Consider the following 20,477-nt stretch of genomic DNA (forward strand, 5'->3'; position numbering starts at 1 on the left):
TGTCAAATTCTCAAGGATCTTAAAGAGGTTTAAATGTTAGTAGCCTTAGTGGCTGCAGAAGTAGCAATAAAAAGCAGCAAATCATTTAGACAAGTAGTTAAATGAAGTTACAGGAATCTGTGTTGGAGTTCATAGCACATTAATTGATAGGCTATAGTCTTTATTGAATATTGTGATATCCTCCTCCTCCTGAAGGGCAACCAGTTTGGGGAAAGAGGGAATGAAAGTTTTTTAGTAGCAGCCACCAGAGAACATAGAATACTGAGATGTAGTATATTAATTAAATGAAGTTCCAAGTTGATGTGAAATATTTTTCATGACTAAGTATTTTGCATGACTGGAAAAAGCTAAAAGAAAATCCTGCACATTCCTGAAAATAAGGCCTGTAAAACCAGGTATTACTGTAGATATCCCAATGATGTCCTTATGGAATTGGCCAGATGGTACTTTTAGTAAGGTATTTAAGTGTAGGTAGCACATCTGATCACAATGGAAAATGTTTAATAAATGAGAGATTTCTTGCATGTCATCTGAAATTTACTTTTACACACATGTGTGTGTGAGGTACAGTATTTCAAGTCATATAGTGTTTAAATGCTTTTTATTTGAGAATTGCAAAATAGAGCTCCTTCCTGGCTCTTTCTGTCTGTCCACACAAAATGGATATTTCTGTGCTGAATACGCCTTATTCTGGGCACAGTTCAAATTGGAGGATGGTTTTCTCAGTGATCTTAAAACAATTTGCAAACTCAGTTTTCATTCTTGCTCTCTGCAGTTGCAATTATAAACAAGTAATGACCGCCCTAAAAAAAAAAAGAAAATTACAAATTGTTTAATCATAGATTATATATGAACTGCCATATCTCTGCATCATCTGCAGTGGTGATAAGAGACTCTTCAGCTTTTCAGAGAAAATTATTTTTTTCTATTTATAGGTTTGGAATGAAAATAACTTTTCCTTTTGTTTTGTTGTTATAATGCCAGTTAAAATACTGCTTTATTTTTACTAAAGTAAACCTGATCAGAAATTTGATTTGGGAAATCACAATATGTCAATCAACTTCTCATTAGTAGAACATAAGAGTTTAAAAATAAAGAAAAGGCAAAAAGCAGCACAGCACCTCTCAGTGGACATAAGTTATTCTTTAAGTCTCTCTATAGTCACTGTGCATCAGCCTGAAAGGAGAAAGCTAAAAGGTGGCTACTAAGCCTAGATCCATGTGAATAATAATTTTATTTCACTTAGGAGAGACTGGATATGATATGTTTAGCGTGCACTTATTTTTCATGGCTGCAAAGAAACCTTAGTCTTAGCTAGCAGTTATAATATTAAACTGACTGACTGTAGCCGGGCTAACTGTGCTTGTGTCTGGGGAGCTTAAATTTAAATTTTAAGCAGATTTTGAAGAAAATTACAAGTCAAAGGAGTATCTGCAGCATCTCCTGTCAGCAAATCAATTGAAAATGACATTGTTTAAGCCTTTTTATATTTACCAAACTTCATTCTTCTATTACTTTACGTAGGTGTATGTGGTAAAAACAAGTAAACTCACTTGCTGAAGCTTCTACTTGTGGTTGTTTGCCAAGACAGGGTTGAAATTTAGACATTTCACTTCCATATAAACTGGTTAATCAACTAACAACATATGGATTAATTAGACATGCAGAGTAAGTATTCGAGTGGCTGAGCACAGCCTGAAAAGAAATTTACTTTGAGGTAGCAGATGATGGGCCAAAAATCTGTTCATCCTTTTGTAGCATTTACAAGATGAAGCAAGGCGTGGAAAAATAGTTTTCATTCAGCCTTAGGTTGTTTTTGCTGGAGTCAGGTATAAAATTGCTCAAGAAGGTTGGGCAGCTGCTTGAAGTTTCTGAATATAATCCATGGTACATCACTGATGGGACACTTTTTCTTATTAGATTTTGGTCAGAAAAATGATTCTTTTGACATCCTGAAAGTTCTAGAAAATCTGATGTGACTATAAAGCACCACTTAAAAATTTCTGGGCTGAGTCCAACTTTGGCTTTAGAAAGTGGCTCTTCCTGATATTTGATTGTGTGGAATATCTGGTATTCAGGATTTTTTGGGGGAAAAAACCCCCAACAAACCACACTTTGTTTTGGTAATTGAACTGACAATGAAATGTTCTTCAGAAGATAAAAAATGTGGATTGAAATCTTTGTTGCAGGTAAGTGCCTTACAGGCGTGTAAATACACAGTGCATTGGTGCAAATAGTTTTTGCATGTCTGATGACCAGCTCTTACATCTGAGCAACTGTGTGTTTTTGTACTTCTTGTTCTGTGATTTTTTTGCTCATGAAACATTCCCAAGAATTGACTTAAATGAACTGCAGGATTTCTCAGTTTTAACCAGTTTATTTCACTACAGATTTTTTGTACAGTGGAGTGGTAAAGCAGCTCAATCTGTTAAATGTTTATAAAAATTTAACTATGAAGGAAACTCAGTCATATGTAGGACCGTAAGAAGGCGATCTACTCACTGGGATCTATGAAAAACTAGTTGCCAAAAATAGAAATTGGACATATAATTCTTAATTATTCTCTAAGTGCTCTAGTCAGTCCTGTATCATATCTTGAAGTCAGATGTTACCTTTCTAAAACTGACACTGTAGCTCAATATAGAAAATATTGGATGAAATATTATTGTACCCTTTTTAAGCAGAATGGTCCATAGGCGGTCCATTTCTTTACAGTTCATTTTATGACTGTTACCATGGAGCTGGATCTCAGACCATCCTCCAGGATATCTTTGTTACTTACCAAGGATCTGCTTATTTTAAGTTGTTTATGCAGTTTCTTCTTCAGCAAAACTTGAAATTCCAGCTCCAGCGCTGGAAGTTACAGCTTACGTAGAAGACATTTTCTTCTGTAGTGTGGGTGCTTGCTAACTCACATATAAAAAACTTCTGCAAGGTATCTAATGAAAAAACAAACAAAAAAATGTTTATCCAAGATCTCCCTAGAATTATTTGGTGTTCCTCCATGTAATTTCAATTGGTAATATTTTCTACTTTTTTGCTTTTGTGGGAAGAGGCAAAAAAAGAATTGGAAAAATCCCTGCATTCTGCATAGACCCTGTGCACTACTTGTCTGTTCACAGGGTTGTTCTGCTTTTAGAACAGTCAGCTGTTTGGGGTTTTTTTCTGAGCTTTGTGCCCAAATCATTACTGCCTCTCTTAATTTTTTTCTTTTTTTAGCACAGTGGTTAGCTGTTTTGGCAGTTGTGAGCAAAGGCAGGGATACTCCTTTGTGTTTATGATTGCAGGCTCTGTTTTGCCACACAGTGTCCTAAAAGAATTTGCAAGCTCTTAACTACAAACCTACCACAGATCTGCGGGGTCCTACAGTCTGCAGTCAAATAAACTATCGACAGATGCATTCCTCTTCCGCCCTCTAATTAAACCGGTTACATCTGGATAGTTCCAGCTGTGTGGAGCTAGGGGAAGTGTTGTCAGGAAAAGTGCAACTTCTGGCAAATTCCAGCTTACTCCAGAAAATGTTTTTTTAAAACTTGACAGCAAATGCCAACGTGACCTTGAGTTTTAGTGATTGCTTCAGGTTTTAGAAGTTTGTAAGAGAGGTGTGTGCGTATGAGGATTTGTGTATGGAAACTATATTTACAACCATATGTGCAAAATGGAAAAGGCAATAAAGTTTTGCAAGAGAGGGGCATTAATAGCTTTACTCCCCCCCACCCTCCCAAAGTCATCAAAGAAGGGGACAGTTGGAAACATTACAATGTTTGTATCTCAACCAAGTTGCATCTTGTACAGTTGTAAATTTTCCTCCCTTCCTCCCTTCCTTCCTTTGTTTCCTTAAGGAAGTCTGTAACTTTTTTTTAGTGTCTTGCCTGATGTTATTTCCACAGATCTATCCATTTTGATCAGAACTGTTGGAATAATTTTACATTCTTCGTTTCTCTTCTGTGATTATTTGGCCATAAGTCAAAGGGGAAGTTACTCAGATAGGGTTTTTTAACTTACAGTAGCTGATCTTAAAGCCATCAGTCCTGTCAGATTTGAAGATAGCCCTGTAAACTTTAATTACTTGCTCTTCCAACGTTTTGATTTCAATGTTGAAAAGTCATTTCAAAGAGCCTGAAACTGAGCTTACTGTCAGTGCATTTCCCCATCTTTCAGTTTAGCCTTTCTTAAGGATGGCTTCTTTGTGTCTAAAGTTTCATGGCTGAAAAAGGATCACTTCTTCTTTGGCCAGATTTTCCAAAGCTTTCTTCCCATCCTATGTCAAGGATATGTTTATTCGCAGTGTTAATGGAAGTAACTAGTAGTCACTGGAGTTCTGCATTAGTCAGGCAAGTATTACTGACTACCGTGTGATGTCACTGCATCCTCCACCTCTACTGTCCTTTTCATGTAGCTCTAGTGCAGTGGAAGCCTAAAACTTCATTTTTGTTTGTGCAGTGGTTGCACACAAGTAATACAATTGTTTATGGTTAAAGATACGGAATTTTACATTAACTGTAAAGTGATAGCTAGTGGTTACATCATCTGGTCAGAAACAATACTGCAGCCAGTTGGAACACCTAAATGGTTTATTCAGGGGCACACAGATTGGTCTAAGTTTGCTGTCATCTAAAGACATCCAAAACCCCTGCTCCACTAGGTTTAATGGGCTGTTTGAAATATAGCAAGGGACAATGCAGGGAATGCTTAATTAAGGTGAGTTTTCTGTGTGTGTTTGTGGGGTTTTTTGGACAACTCAAATAGGTAGGTGGGTGAAACAGGCATCTTTAATGAAAGAGGAAATACAGGAAGTGCTGCAACTTTAAAAAAAAAATAACAGATTTTGTGCTGTTTCTTAATGTTCCGTGTATAGAATAAAATATACTTCATTTTACACTTTCCCTCTTCCCTTCAAGTAGTTGTAGTTCAGTGCTTACCTCATCCCTCACTTGAATTAACTTTAGATTTCTTGTTGCTTAGAGTTGGCTTAAAGGACTTTATAATGCTATGCAAATGAATTTTGTCTTAAATTGACATTACAAAGTACTCTTGCACAACTAATTTTTGAATGTGACAATAAAACCCCTTCCAATACTTAGTTTTCTTTTCCTCCCAGCAGATTGAAAATGGGATAGCACTGGGATTATTTAAAGCCAGGGTATCAAGTTCCAGTGGATTAGAATACCAAATATATTACTCTTTACACTGTTCTCAATATTTATCAATTCACAAATCTAAGCATTGACAGGGTTTTAAGTGAGTTTAGTCAAATTTTAAAGAGTAATTTGCCTTTAATGATGTTTGCAATTACTCTTAATGCCTTTTTTAGATGGGAGGTAGGGGCAGTAGGCAAGACTTGAGTTTTGGAAATAAGAAACAGTGTGAAACAGCATGACAGGAACAACAGAAGAAGGGACGTAAGCATACTTATTTAGGTTTGATGAATAGCTCTGTGTCTAAGCAATAGTTTGAGCATTCATTCATCAAAGCTGTTTAGCAGAGACTTGTAAGAAGACCATGTACTGATTCCAGTAAGGATGAATGCTTTAAGAGAGTTATGCTTGGCTCACAGTATACAGATAAGCAAAATGCTTACATTGGTAACAATTGTTTATGATTCCTAGATTGATCAATCAGTCAGCAATGCAGATGAGGTTTTTTAAAGAAGAGTCAATTCTTCATATAAAAGTTACCTCATTAGTATTTTAACCTGAAAGAGGGGCAGGGGACAACTACAATTACATCACATCACATCACTGCTAAATATTTTTCTCCCCTTTATTTATGAATTCTTAGAGATCAAATTGCTACAGATTTGGTGTGTGTGGGGAAAAAAGGTCTTTGTATTTTTTCCATATAGCTTTCTGTCTCTGATTTCATATACATAAATAATATTTACAATTAATATTATCTTAAATTGTTTGATATTGTACTGTGAAAACTTTAAAACATTAATGGATCATATTTGGAGATTACTTTGACTTCTCCATATTTGTATGAATTACATAAAATTGTGGCCTATTAGATAAACTGTAGTGTTTTTTAAAGAGCATTCAAAAATATTTTTTTCAAATTTATCATTCAGTAGTGCAGCCTGAAATACCTGCCTTTATCTCAAAAGATGACTGGGAGTTTTAGCCAAGTTAGATGCAGTGTCTGTATTGTCAGTGATATAATGTTTATGTGATAGCCTAAAGGCAAATTTACTTTTTGCATATACAATTTTAAAAAACCCTATGTAATAAAGAGTCCTTTGAGCACAACTCTTGACTTCTAGCAGAGTGGAAATTGCATATAAAATGCATGGCCTCTCAATTTTTTTGTTTGTTTTAACCTTCCCCTACTTAGAGTTAATCGCTAAAGGCATCTCAGTGACTCTCCCCATAGAAGCCGAGCTTAGTGAAGGCCGTTTTTCTCCCCATTCTTTCATGCAGGTCAGCACACAGAATATGAAGATGGGTGGGCTGCCTCGTACTACACCACCCACCCAGAAGCCTCCAAGTCCACCAATGTCAGGAAAAGGAACTATTGGGTAAGTGCAGTTACCGAACATGTAAACGGCTTTGGTGAACAGAAGGGAATATTCTTTCTTTTTCTGTTGTGTGTGGGGTTTTGGTTTTGTTTTGTGTTTGTTTTAACCATTCACGAAGGTCAAGAGGTGTTATATCGGTATTCTTTTATATGGATCGTGTCTTAGCACGTTTCTGTCAGAAGACAGTGGGCATCATCAGCCTTTCCCAACAGGAACCTTTTTATCATTGCAGAACACTTACAACTACATGTTTTAGAGTAAAAAGTCATTAGCTGTGTGGCTTTGACAGGCGATGCTAAACAACTAGAAAATTAGTATGTGGCACTGTTCATTAATTATGTGTGATAAAGGTACTTTCCTGTTAAGTCTGTGAACTCGACTTTGACCTTAGGAAAATGTGTTGTAGCTGGGATGAATGCTCTTTGTTGGTATGTGATTATGTATATACATACAGACTGTGGTCCTTTATTTTAAAACAAGATATGGATTGCTTTTAAAACAAGAATGAGATGTGCAACACAGAGTTTATTAATAGGAAGATTGAAGTACATAAAGAACATCATGAATTGTTTTTTCTCATCCTATGAAGTAGATACTGCAAACTGATAGAAAAACATTTTTTTAGCTCTCATTACTGATTAGTATGTAGCTATCTTTTAAAGAATGAAAAATCTTTGGTTTTATCTGTATTACCTTCATTTGCTTCTGAAATACACTTGTACTTGTGTAGGCGTCACTCTCCCTATCGTACGTTGGAGCCAGTACGTCCTCCGGTGGTACCAAATGACTACGTGCCTAGCCCAACCCGCAATATGGCTCCCTCACAACAGAGCCCTGTTAGAACAGCTTCTGTGAATCAGAGGAATCGCACATACAGGTATTCAGTGTAGTCCTGTACAAAATGTGGTTAGTATTGTATAAGCATATGGACAAAAAATGCTACGATAAATATCAAATCCATCTGCACCTCTACAGTGGAGCTTGCTAATTCATGATATGGACTGGGAACGTCATTTGACACGACAAGAATGCACTCTAATAAAACCAGAATAGTGAATCGTTAAGATTGTTCATTTAATACCTTAGTCACCTTAATTTTAGTGCTATCAGTTACAGTACTTAATGAATTACTAAAATTGTGAAGTCTTTCCAGTGGGTAGATCGTGCTATTATTTTATGAAATACTTACAAAACCGGGAAAAGACTTTGTAGACAACTTGCTTTATACATGTTGAAGGACTGCATAGTATGCTTATAGTTCACATTTTTGTTTGAACTGTCTTTGATGTTTATAGGTTGAGTAGCTGAAAAAGAGCATTGTACTTTGAGGATGCTGGTAACTTCAAACACAGAGTAAAGCTGAACTGTATCACCAAAGGTTCTGCAGAAGGCTAGCTTTTTCTCTAGGATAGTAATAGTTTCATGATGTGACAGATGTAAATACTTCCCTTGCCATCTTTACTTTTTAAACATTGTAAGTACTTGAGCATGGCTAAACAGATGGACTTAAAATATAAGAAAATCTGACTTTACTATATTACAGTCTCCAGATTTCAGTAGTCTCATGAAAGCATAGAAATCAGAGTCTAAACAATATACATGTTTTATAAGTTATATGAAAAAGGTTTGTATTTGCTCAGTAGGTGTGTAACAATATTGAAATGACATGCTTTGGAACAAGGTTCTGAAAATGTTTCTTTTTTGGGCAAGTTCACTAACTGAAAAACCTGTTCTGTTGCAGTCAAAGTGAAGAGTTTTAGGAAGACAAAGCTTCATGTAGATTTATATCATCCTTGTTTCTCTTTTCTTGTTCCCTGTTACTTCCCTGAATTAGTAGGGTGCTCTGTGAGGGATGTTATGTTTCAGCATGCACAGCAGCATATTCATACCCTGGGTTATTCTGGTTTCTTACAGCAGCAGTGGGAGTAGTGGAGGAAGCCATCCAAGTAGTCGGAGCAGCAGTCGAGAGAACAGTGGAAGTGGAAGTGTGGGTGTTCCTATTGCTGTTCCCACACCATCTCCTCCCAGTGTCTATCCAGGTAAATGGAAACGTGCTGTTCCTCTTTCTGACTCGGCATTAACCTTTAGCATTTGCAAGTCTTCTAAGCCCCAGCAGAAGTCTTGAAGTTCATTACCTAGAAACGTACAAGCCTTGAAAATTGCTTGCTATTGATAGTATGAGTTTGAATGAAGTAGTATCTTTTCTGGTAGTGTCTGATGTGCTCTAATGCTTGTTTTATATATCAATTTGTTTATCAGAATATTTTGCCTGGCTGCCTGCATGTGACTAGGTAGGACACAACACCTTTTTCAGTGGGCTGGGGGAAACTTCTCCCTTGTCCTTTTAAGCAAATTAGTGTTTTTTCATTGGCTGTTCATGCAGATACATTGAAGTGTGGTTTTAGAAAATTAGAGGACATGAGAGGCAGGCACAGAGTAATATTTACTGCATTAATGCAAGCCTAACTGAGTTGTCACAGGCAGACACTTGTTCAGTGTAATTGCCCCAGTCTTTCCAGAAATAGGAAGTGATATTAGTAGCCCTTTTTCCTTTGCTTAACCTTTTCAGTAAAGAAGAGTCCACAGTGTTAGCTTGCAGTGTGATCTGAAATACATGATGCTTCTGAACCAAAGAACTGGAAATTTTTGGCTTCCCTCTTCTCTCTATTTTTTAATTCGTACAAAAGCTAAAGGCAGCCATGTTACAGATTGAAATAACAAAGTGTAAAGACATCTTTCAAAAGTAATGGCTTTCAGTGAAAAGTTCTGGGTTGTTCCCTTCGGACCTGGAAAGAAGTGGATTTGCTTGACCCTCATTTATTATCTACATAGGAATGAACCTTTCTTTAACAGCTCCATTTTTCTCTCATCTCCTCGTGCATTCTAAAATACTATGCATCTAATAAATAGCTAACTCTGAATAGTCAAAGGCTTTCTCTAATCCTTGCTAACATATCTCCTTATTAACTCCACCTCTTCCTCCTCTCTTCACTTAGCCCCTGCTGGCTCAGCTGGCACTTCTCCCCTTCCTGCTACCTCTGCTCCTGCCCCCACTCCTCCTGCTCCTGCCCCTTCCTCTGCTGCCCCAGATGCTGCTGCTGCTGCTGCAGGAGCTCAGCCCCTTGCTGATGGCTTCACCTCTCCAACTCCCCCTGCTGTTTCTTCCACACCCTCTACAGGTGAGTGTCTGCTCCAGCTGGTGGGCAGATGAACCCAGATGTGATCATGATGCAAGGCTTTTCAAAGCTACCAGAGGCAGTGATTTTTATTTTTTTTTAAATATAACTAGAAAATATTTACTAATACCCAACTGTAAGGTAATGGTTATAATAGACAATTCAAGGTGTGCTAGTTTTATAAACAGCAATCATGTAATTTTATAATTTTATTATTTTTACATTATTATTTATTACGTTATCATTTTATTGCCATTTTGGGTACTGAGAATCTCATAGAATAATTATGTTTGGGGGTACCAGCAATGTTAGTTCTGGGTCTGATTATTCTCTTTCAGTAATGGAATAAAAAAAAAGTGCATCTAGCGAAGTATAATTTATATGACTTGTCTCTTCAATGCTTTCAAATGACAAGTCTCCTTTTAATGAACTGATAAAAAGGGCAATATTTTCAGTTCAATGTCAGGTAAAATACAAGGGTTTTTTAATGCAGAATAGTGCTAAAGCATTTTGTTTTAATAGATGGTACTTATGGTGTATATTGCAACTTGCTTTTTTTAATGCTTATGAAATTACCCTACATTTTTCATTTTCTCATATGCTGAAGTTGCAGCATATAGTACTTACTAACCATAACACTGTTCTGTATCAGCTTTTGATGAAGAGTTACACCTGTATTGTAAAGATCTCCTTTAGACAACCAAATTCATATATAGTTACGTACATGCTTTGTTACTTCACATTATAGGCTGATCACAATGGTATGAATGGTTTGTGTGTTCATAGTGTTCATTTGTGTGTCTCTCTCAGTACGAATTTCACCAGGTGCTGGAAGCATTCTTGAAATTGTATTTAATTTAAGGTGCAGTGGCTCATATAAAACTAGAAAATACTTACGGTAGTATCCATGACTATGACTAGAAGCTTCCGAACTGTGAAGAATTTCGGTATCAGAAGATGATCCTGATGTCTAAACATCTTGCATGTTTAGAAGATGAGCTGTGTAATATGGGTCCTCAATCAGTTTGCCATTTTTGATGTGCTGTCAGTATCTCAGTTATTAAGCCATATTGTTTCTGTATTTTTGACAAGTCAAAATCAAGCAGCGATTAATATTTTAATGGCTATAAATTCACATTCACAATTCCATAAGAGAAATTTCAGGTTACTTACTGGTTTTAAGATCTTCTGTTTCCCTGTGCTATTAGTGAGGTTGCTTGCATGGCTTCTCTGAAATAAAGTATTTGAAGAGACTGGATACTTTACCATTTATGAGGTTGCAGGTTTTGGTCCTTAAGGATCTCTTACCCCTGTTTCTTCTCTCCCCCCTTCTCTTCAATCACTGCCAATTTCTACCAGTGCATTAAGTAACAGGGAGACAGGCACACTGGAAAGACGTGTTAGGAAAAATGTGAAGAAGCCTCTATGGATGGATGCTTCTTAACTGTTGTTCTTCCTCACCTGTAAAAAGTGCATATTTTGAGATGTACATACCTGTACAAAGCAGGAGGAATGTGAATCTCTACTTCATGCATTTGCTCTTAGAAGCAACTAACAGAGCAAGCAACCTGCATTTTATTTACTGACCTAGTGTGAAGTTTCACAAAGCAATCAAAACACAGTGGATAACAATGCAGGCTTTTAAAAAATTGCATGTTCATTTGTTCTGTTTTGCTTTTTGCTTCCCTACACGCATGTCTCCTCAACCGCTGTGACCATCCCTTCTTCCCTTGTTTTCTTGCAAACTCTGAAATTTACTTCTAGCACAAATGATGGAGGCAGAATAGTTAGGGAGGGTAATAACCCATATGGGTATAATAAATCCAGTTTACTGTTACATACAGTATATAAGCCAGAGAATTTTCTGTGAACACAGAAGATAGCTTAATGGTCTTGCTTCGTTTATTGCTTGCTTAGATTCAGGATCGATTACTTTGATACAGGAAGTGATTAAAATGGAGAGCAAGTTTTTACGGAGTCATTTCAGTTGACAGCTGCCTGAAAGAGGGTCTTTGAGTATGATTTCATTTATTCCATCCTTCAAGCAGTTTCTAAGATTCTCTTCTCCCCAGATGATTCTCTGCATATTTCTTGAACAGCACTAAGATAGTATTGTGTTTTTCAGTTGTAGAAGGTAACAGCTTTGAATCTTGGAAATGGCATACAGTTAGTTTGTACATGTATGTTGCTTAATGGCTGGACTCTGAGGTGCTACTTTTTTGCAGCTTTACAGATAGCTAAATTTGCAAGAAGTTATAATAATACCTGATATAAAAAGGATAACTGGGAATTATTTTCTTTCATTTTGAAACTTTGTAGCTTAGACACCTTTGTATTTTCATACTGGCTTTTGTGAGCAGTGCTGAGTACAGGCAGTTGCGAGAGTTGGTTTTGGTTTTGCTCTTGAGACATCCAGTGTCCTGCCAGCCTGGCAGCTGAACTGGCTGACTGCTTCTAGGCTGCACACTTTGGTTTTTAAAAAAAAAACAAAATCTTTTCCAAGCCTTTGAATCTTTGAATGCAGATATAAAAAAGGCAGGCATTGTTCTTCTCTTTGCTAAGACATTTCTCTCTCTCACCTAGGTCACCCAGTTCAGTTCTACAGCATGAACAGGCCTGCATCTCGACACACACCCCCAACAATAGGGGGATCTTTGCCATATCGGCGTCCTCCTTCGATCACGTCACAGACAAGCCTTCAGAACCAGATGAACGGAGGACCCTTTTATAACCAGAACCCAGGTAAGAAAGTTTTTCTGCTCTGTTGAATTCAGCACAGTGGTGAATGGAGTGGCCTTCAGATCTCTCAAATCTTATGTTCTGTCTCCGTTGCAGATCTTGCAGTTAGTCTCGGTATGTTGCTGGTAGCCATGTCAAAGTTGTAGTCCAAGTACAGAGCATTCAGCTTCCATTATGGCAAGCAGCTTAAAACAATGCTGGCTTTGTTGCCAGATAAATTACTTTTGATCTCCAATCCTTGTTAGACATGCTTTAGTCCTTTGCTACACCATGTGCATGTATCTGCTTTGGTGTAGGATGGGTATTTGATTTTGCACCAGAACACTGATTTTTCATTAATCAGTCTTTATCTTGTATTCTTCTTCCCTCTGATTAACGGACAGTTCAAGAAATTGGACTTGTTATAGAAGGGGTAAGCATTAGACACCTTGGAGACATCAGTGGTGTTTGGTATGGGATGCAAGGGAGCTGTGTCATCTGCCAAGTCCACAGGTGATGTTATTTTAATGGGCGACCTGTCTTAAAAGGCAGGATGGGATATTAACAAGGAGTGGCGTGTCCTGTGTGTCAGGCAGAACGCAGTAGTTTTTTATCTAAGGAGTCCTTTTCCCTGTGCTTCTGATGCAATGTGAGGGTTTTGATACCAGAGAAGGGGAGACTTTCTTTTTTGACAAGGCTACAGAAAGATGCGGGGGGACATACTAAAGGTTCCTTGTTAGGAAGTGCCCTATTAGCAGCAAGATGGAATGTTGACTTGCAAGCACTACAGTGCGTTTGTGTTTTGTGGCGGTGGTGGGTTTTGGTGCTTCTTTTTAAATTGAGCTCTGAACTTGGAATTAGGTCAAATGCTGCAATCTACATTTAAGGTATATAATCAGGTTCAAATATAACTGCTTGTGAGCTATTCTGCAAAGAGATGTGTCTGCTTAACTTGAGAAGGAAATGGATGGCCCTTCTCAAGGGAGATAGAAGAGGTTATCTGACTAAATTGCAGCCCAGTTGCCTGAAATATGTGGTATTTGTTAGGCACATTGTGTGCATATTGAAGGCTGAAAGACAATAGGCAAGAAGGAAAGGGTAATGGCAACGAAAGAAACCTGTCAGGATTACCTTTCCAGTAAAGAAGATTTTCAGTATATCCAGAGAGTTTCTGACAACTGCTCTGCATTTCTGCTTTAGCAAAGGAATAGTGCTCTGCAAGCTACCATTGCGTTGTTGATAGGTAATCATAGAAGATGCCAAATAGACTTTAAATAAGTTACATAACCAGTCTGCATACCCAGAAATAAGATAATGATTATGGTGATTAGTCACTTGAGCTGTAAATCACAAAATACTTCAATTATACTGGCATACTTGATACAACATAAATAAGCAGTTGTAGTAAGAGACTTTTTTATATACCTAGCAGAATACACAATTTCTTAGCTTTGCAGTTATACTGAACCAAGTTTTTTTGGCCTGCACCTTGAAAGGAGAGGATGCTCAAGCATGCATAATTGATGAAGACTTTAAGAACAGAGGGACTGCTGTGTCTGTAAGGGGCAGGGTTAGTAAGTGACAGGACGGGGGCCACAATTGCTTCTCAGCATTCCTGAATAGAGGGAGAAAATGCAAACTTAAGAGATGAAAAAGAGACCTTACAACAGGCAGAGGAGTGTGCCAGCTATGGCTTATTCTTCTTTGCAGGCTGTTTGGCAATAAAGCAGTACTGTTTTTTCCACTTCTATTTTTTTATTACGTTGGCATAGTCATTTTTGTTTATTCACTTCACAGGAGGATGAAAGATACTCACTTGCCTTGCCCTGTTCTTTTGAATGCCACTTCTAAGATAATATAATTTCTCTACTTCATGGTGAGACCTTTTTAACAACTGGAAAGAAAATATTAAGAATTGTAGACCCTGAATGATCTCAGCATGTGTCTGTCCCAAAGCCGCTCTTGCCAGCCATGCCACCTAACACGCATTTTAACTTTGCAACCTCAGATACCAGTATCTAAGCAATATAGAGCTCAGCACAGGCTAAAAGCCCTGTGGGAGAAACTGAGCAAGTATTGAGATGGTGATCTGCACTGCACACTATTTGTATAGCTGAATTCTTACCAGCTAAAGCAGTCTGGTGGAAGGTGCTTTTGAGCGTTTCTGAATTAATTTACAGCGACTGTGTAGACAAACTCTTAATCTACTGATGGTCTATGTGGAGGCAACATTTAAGATGGTATTTATTTATCTTTTGAGACAGCAGAGGTACAGTAAAATTCTTCTGATGCACTTTATAAACAAAGTCATTATTAATAAAATATTTATTGTATTGGCTCCTAAAGGTCAAAACTAGCTTAGAGTTGTTATGTATCTTATAGAGACAATATAATATGTAAGTCCCTGCACTGTGCATAGACTGAAGCACAAACCAAATGGTTGAGATAAGCAAGGAATGATGTCAGCTAGTGTTAGCATCACTGTTTTGATAAACTACACAACCCAAACTAAACTAAGGGATTTTCTTGTATTTGCTTGGAGTGCTTGTCTGGAGTGATTTATTCTTCTATGTGGAAAGCCTCATTATTTCTTTCAAAGGAATATATACAGCACACAAAGTACACTGAAGGGGCCTAGGAAACTGAAGCTAGTCTCATATAATAGATTTGAATTGTATGAATCCATATGACGCTGAATAGAGGAAACATTTTGAAACCGAACATTTTTGTAGCATATATAATTAAAAAGGCAGGGACTTCATAGTTGCACAAGAATACTGAATTCATGAATGTTACTGCGTTTCAGTAGACTTCAAATTCAAGTTCCCTTTTCCTGCTTTGAAAAAATGCAGGACCAAATCTTTTTCCAGCTACTGTGGTTACTCTTGAAGGAATAAATACTCTCAGAGGTCATGTCATTCAAATCAAAGAAGCTGTAATTAGAAATGTATTTTCTTTTTTCTCAAGAAATATCAATTAAATGGTGAGATAATTGAGCTTGCTTTATATGGAGGTACAAGGATATTTTGCAACAAACAGGATGGTTGCTTTGTTGTTGGGTTTTTTTTTTGTTTAGGGTGTGTGGTTGTGAAAGGAATGTGAATGTGATTGACAGAAGAAATTCTGAAATAAGCAAACTGAAGAAATTTTGAGACAGGAATTTTAAATGCCGTGGAGTTCTTTTCATTTGCTATGATGATGTAAATTAATTCTGAAAAATGCTACATTATACCTGGCAGTTTTCTTAACAGCTCTGGAATTAGTCTAAAATTTATTTAGTTCTGTTCTGCAAGCTAAATAAATGTACAGGTACAATGAAGTGTAGACCTTTTCCTCTCATTCTTTTGGACATGACTAAATGTTTTTGTATGTCACTACTAACAAGAAAATTATTTAGTTGTGCTTTTCCTGAGATGTGCATTCTGAAAAATAATCTTGTAACTTGCTTAAACTGTATTACTGCATTACTCTTGCAAAGTGATGCTAAAACTAGTTACCTATTTTTTTTTTTAGCTTAACTAGGTAATGGAAACTTTCATTCCTGGTTTAAACCACAGTTCAGTGTTACAACTTTTGCAGCTGGCTGACAGTGTCTTCTTTAAATGTGAATTCACATGTGTTGTACAAAGACAGCTGTTCTGGTACCAGTAAAAGGGCTGTTCAGAGTTCAGCGCAGTGTGCTGCAAAATCAGGTGGGAAGGAAATGAGGCAGCACATCTGGAATAGGCCCTGTTGTTCAGCAGCAGTACTGTGCGCTTTGTTCTACCAATAAGGTCAGAAGTCCCATGTCTTCCAAGTGCACTGAGTTCTCAAAGGTGTTATGTCTTGCCTAAAATAACTGCCTTATTTGCTGGGGTTTTTTGGCCTACATTTTGGAGAAAACTAGTTATATCCATTTTCATAACTAAGTATTCATGTATGCTGTTACAGAAGTCACCTCTATAAATAGCAATTTGATCTGAATGGTGGATATTTATAGGGAGAGAATCCTCTTGATGTATTTGTTACTTAGGTCTGTTCATAAAGTGCTATATTGCTGCAGTAATAAACTTCAACTTAAGGGAGTCTCATAGTCAGATCAGGAAAATACTTCAGCATGGATTCTCCATCTTATGAAAAAGAGTTAGGCTGGAAATTTTAGAAATAGAGAAATCTCCTTGAAGTAAGGATTAGGAATATGCTTAAACCACCTAAGCCACTTTTCTTTGAATGTCAGCCTTTTTATCTCAGCTTCTTGGCAGACTGCTACACTGTCCGAGTGGTGATGATGTCTACTTTCCTGTTTGCTGCTTTGTTGTGTCTCTAACTGAATGCCTCTCTCTTTTTTTAATTTCTGTGGCAGCATCCCTTGCTCCTCCTCCCCCCTCCATCCTACAGGTAACTCCACAGTTACCGCTAATGGGATTTGTGGCCAGAGTTCAAGAAAACAGTAAGTTTGCTGCTTCCTTGTGCTATGATTTATTACTGGATGTGGCTTTTGTTTTGAGTGGATGAAAGATTTGTCTGTCTATAGCCAGATTTCTGCCTTCTCTACTGTCTCTGCAAGTTTGTCTGAAATTGAGAAGGGATGGAAAAGGAAATAATTTTACTGGAGGAACCTGATCGTTCCTTCTTTGAAGTTTATTGTCTCTAGTCTATTTCTACAAGTTCTAACTATTGGTCCCAGTGCAACTAATTGGGATAGGGGGTAGCACTTCAACCTGCTACCATGGTTCTAGAGATATTTTCATGGTTATACTATTGCTTATTTTCAGTTTCAGATACTCCTCCCCCACCACCGCCTGTGGATGAGCCAGTGTTTGATGAATCTCCACCTCCACCCCCACCTCCAGAGGATTATGAGGAGGAGGAAGCAGCAGTGGTGGAGTACAGCGATCCATATGCTGAGGAGGACCCTCCTTGGGCACCAAGGACCTACTTAGAAAAGGGTAGGTTTAGAGCTAGTAGAGGTAGCAGGGTCATGCCTGTTAACAACCTTTTGGATAAGCTCCTGCCATCCTGCTTTGGACACAGTCTGCCTAGACAACTTTATAGTCAGTATGTGGTCTTGTGGTAGACATGCTCCTCCAATGGCAACTTAAAGAACAAAAGTTAAGCTACTCTTCTGAGTCTGACTGTTTCACCCCTTTCTCCACAAAGGGAAGATAATGACTAGCTGGCTAATTACATTTTTTTTTAAATCCTTTGTAATCTACTTAAGACTCACCTTTCAGTAGTGTGCTTAATCCTAATAATCAGACTCATATGAGGTCAAAAACGAATGGATCAGTGCTGCAGTTGCACTTGAACTTTGAACATACGGGTGCATCTGAGAAGTGCTGCAATGTGTGTTTGGGGCTCTGGAAGTTGCAATGTTGCAATGGGACCGTACTAAGCTAAAAAGTGCTGGGTCTGTGTAGGACTGACTAACTGAGGCATTGCTGCATGGCTGCATCTAGATGTCTTCCAGCCCTGAAGCAGGTGTGTAGAAACATGCTGCAGTAAAACTACAGGTAAAGTAAATTGAGTAGGTAAATGGCACTTGCATATTAAAAAAATCTACTGTCTGGTGTTCTCCTGTGAAACAGTCATGTACCTCTTAGTAAAGGGTGATATAAAATCTAGTGTTGCAAAGCAACCAGGCATCTCAGCTGAGTGACTGTTAGACACAAACCCAGTGCAGGACTTGAGGGGAGGAAAAAAACAAAGATGGAAGAGGCACTTTCTGCCAACTCCTGCCCAAAGAAAATATTACTATTCCTGAGGGAGATGGAGGAATATGTGGGAGTTGTTTTGTTATTCCCCCACCCTCTGTCTAGCTGGTGTAAGTGTTTAGTTCAGAGTACCCAGGCTTCGCTGACAAGCTGAGACCATTTGTCAAAGTGGCTGTCTTGCAGGGTGTTTACATGACTCGCTTTATCTATTGACCTCTCCACACCCCTGGCTGACAGCAAGTGTCACTGTTACTCTGTTGATGCACGCAGGCTCTTTGAGTAAAAGTTGCCTCAGCTTATTCTTGTCAGGGAAGCTTATTTCCGTGAGGGAGAATAGGGGAAAAAAGGGGTCTCATATACAAAGCACTACTCTTGCTGTGCAGTTTGGAGGGTGTTCCTGAGTATTGATATTAGCTACCTGGCCTCACAAAATCAGGTTTTGGAGTGGGGTGGGGTTCCTGAAGTTGCATTTCTTTCTTTGCGGGGAGGATGGCAAGTTTCTTCAAGTTGGGACCAGTACAGGTCTTTTCAGCAAATACTGGATGTGCTACATTACTTAATGAACACCTCCTTATCAGGCAGTTCTGAGAGTGCGCAGGATCTGCTCAGTTTCATTGTTGTTGATGTATTTTGTGCTGGATTGCAGGCATGTTACTTTTTGATAGGAGAGTGCATCTTCAGATTTTTCTCTGTATTTTTCCAGGCATAAGACACTCTTTAGCCTAATTCTACATTTGTATCGTTATCTTTGTTATGTTTCAGTTATTCCTGCCACCTGGCCCTCAGTGTGCATGTGTAATGCAAGGGGTGTGTGGGTGTGGATGTGTGTTTGGGGGTGTGTGTGTGTACACGTGTATACATACGTACCTGGCCAGGGAAAAGAATTTTCTCTTTGAAGAAATAATAATATTTGAATTATAGCATATTGTTCTGATCTCCTTTTCTGAGGCACTTGTAGTTTTATATTTACAGGGAAAATCACATGGGATAGCAAAACTGTACTGCAAGTCTTTAAAGATAAGCTGGAGAAAGTCAGGTTTTTTGTCAGAACGTTTTTCGTGCAGAAAAGCAAAAGTATAGGAAACCAAGCATTCTCTCATATTGATGTAGAATACCATGCAAAAACACAATTTTGATCTGTGTTTTGAAAACTAGATGACTAAAACATCTAAAAGGTTGGTCTGTTCTTAGAAACACTTATAAAAGTAATAAAAAAATTAAGTGCTTACAATGTATTAAGAACTGTTAAATAGTAGTTTTAGGATACCAGAAAAAATGAGATATTGACATAGGTGTGGCTTCTGTTGTAGTAATATGAATAGCTTATATTCAGCCCACGTCTTGCAATTTGACTGCGTTGCTGGAGTTGGGAGAGAGGTGCTTGGCTGTGATTTTTTTTTTTTTTTTTTTTTTTTTTTGGTAGCAAACAAGCTTTAAAGTTAATGAAAAGCCCCATGCAAAAAGAGGACTTTTGTACTCAAAGAATGTGTATGCTTATCCTGCTGCAAACTAATAATGCTTTGTCTTCTGCAAAATAATTATTCCTATGGCAACTCCTTAAGTTCCTATAAGTAGTATTCTGTGCCACATGATTCAAAGCAGACAGAACTGGTGGAAGGAAATGACTGTTCAAACACTATTACCCTCAATAAGTAGAGTAGCAGCTCCTAGGATTTGTGCTTGTTCTTTTGGTATGACTGTTCACTTAGGTTCATATGAAAGAATTTCTAATAGGATTAGTGTAGATAACCTTTGCAAAAGTGAGAATGTAAAAGCTGGGACACCAAGGAGGTGTCAAATACAGAGGGTTGCTATATATTGAGGTGGGATTCAGTATGATCCTATTCTGTAAAGGGGTGATGCAGTATGGGGCATATATTTAACATCAAGCCATGCTGTAACCTGCAGCTGAGGAAAGAGGTGAATAGCAGATCCATTTTGAACAGATGGAGAAACTCTTAGATAGGAAACAGTTACTAGGGATGTTGAACTTGAGGATGCTACCAGATGGCTGTAATAGCAACAGCCAGCCAGCAGCGTCCAGGAAAGCATACTGCAGTTTTCCATTGAGCTGTGTGTCAGGGTGCATGACATGAAGAGGTAAGAAAATGTCCTAACTTTGCAGATCAGATGAACAGAAATGGGTATCCAGAAGGAAAAATTGTCCTCATACCACACAGAGAAAGTGTGTGGTCACAGCTATCAGATCTCAGTTGGATAATCAGTCTGGCCTGCATTTGTGGTGTTTGATGTAACAGAGTTCAGCCAAACTCTGTGAAATTGTTGCAGAACCAAAGATCACTGATTGGAAGAATATCAACCTAAATGAGTAATTCTGTTTTTCATATCTGCATTGAAACGTGTTCAGACAGA

At 38.0% G+C, this 20,477-nt stretch overlaps 1 protein-coding gene and 1 long non-coding RNA gene across 24 annotated transcripts in view; one reads left to right on the forward strand and one right to left on the reverse strand.

Moving 5' to 3' along the window:
* The window catches only part of ABI2 (abl interactor 2), a 73,172-nt gene that overhangs the window by 44,512 nt on the left and 8,183 nt on the right, over positions 1–20,477 (forward strand). For 5 of the 23 annotated variants that reach the window (XM_054830672.1, XM_054830675.1, XM_054830683.1 and 2 more), the window contains 7 exons: positions 6,420–6,517; positions 7,248–7,394; positions 8,432–8,556; positions 9,514–9,696; positions 12,277–12,435; positions 16,754–16,840; positions 17,166–17,339. In XM_054830672.1, coding sequence (XP_054686647.1) covers positions 6,420–6,517; positions 7,248–7,394; positions 8,432–8,556; positions 9,514–9,696; positions 12,277–12,435; positions 16,754–16,840; positions 17,166–17,339 — 973 coding nt within the window. The remainder of the gene's footprint in view (positions 1–6,419; positions 6,518–7,247; positions 7,395–8,431; positions 8,557–9,513; positions 9,697–12,276; positions 12,436–16,753; positions 16,841–17,165; positions 17,340–20,477) is intronic. The other 18 variants (XM_054830680.1, XM_054830685.1, XM_054830697.1 and 15 more) reach the window with 7 other exon arrangements.
* Positions 579–7,315, reverse strand: LOC129208273 (uncharacterized). The gene is made up of 3 exons (XR_008577751.1): positions 7,211–7,315; positions 2,783–2,939; positions 579–803 (listed from the first exon to the last, which is right to left on the reverse strand). It is a non-coding gene; the product is annotated as an uncharacterized LOC129208273 (long non-coding RNA).

Source organism: Grus americana, chromosome 6 (assembly GCF_028858705.1).
Source record: "Grus americana isolate bGruAme1 chromosome 6, bGruAme1.mat, whole genome shotgun sequence".
NCBI lineage: Eukaryota > Metazoa > Chordata > Aves > Gruiformes > Gruidae > Grus > Grus americana.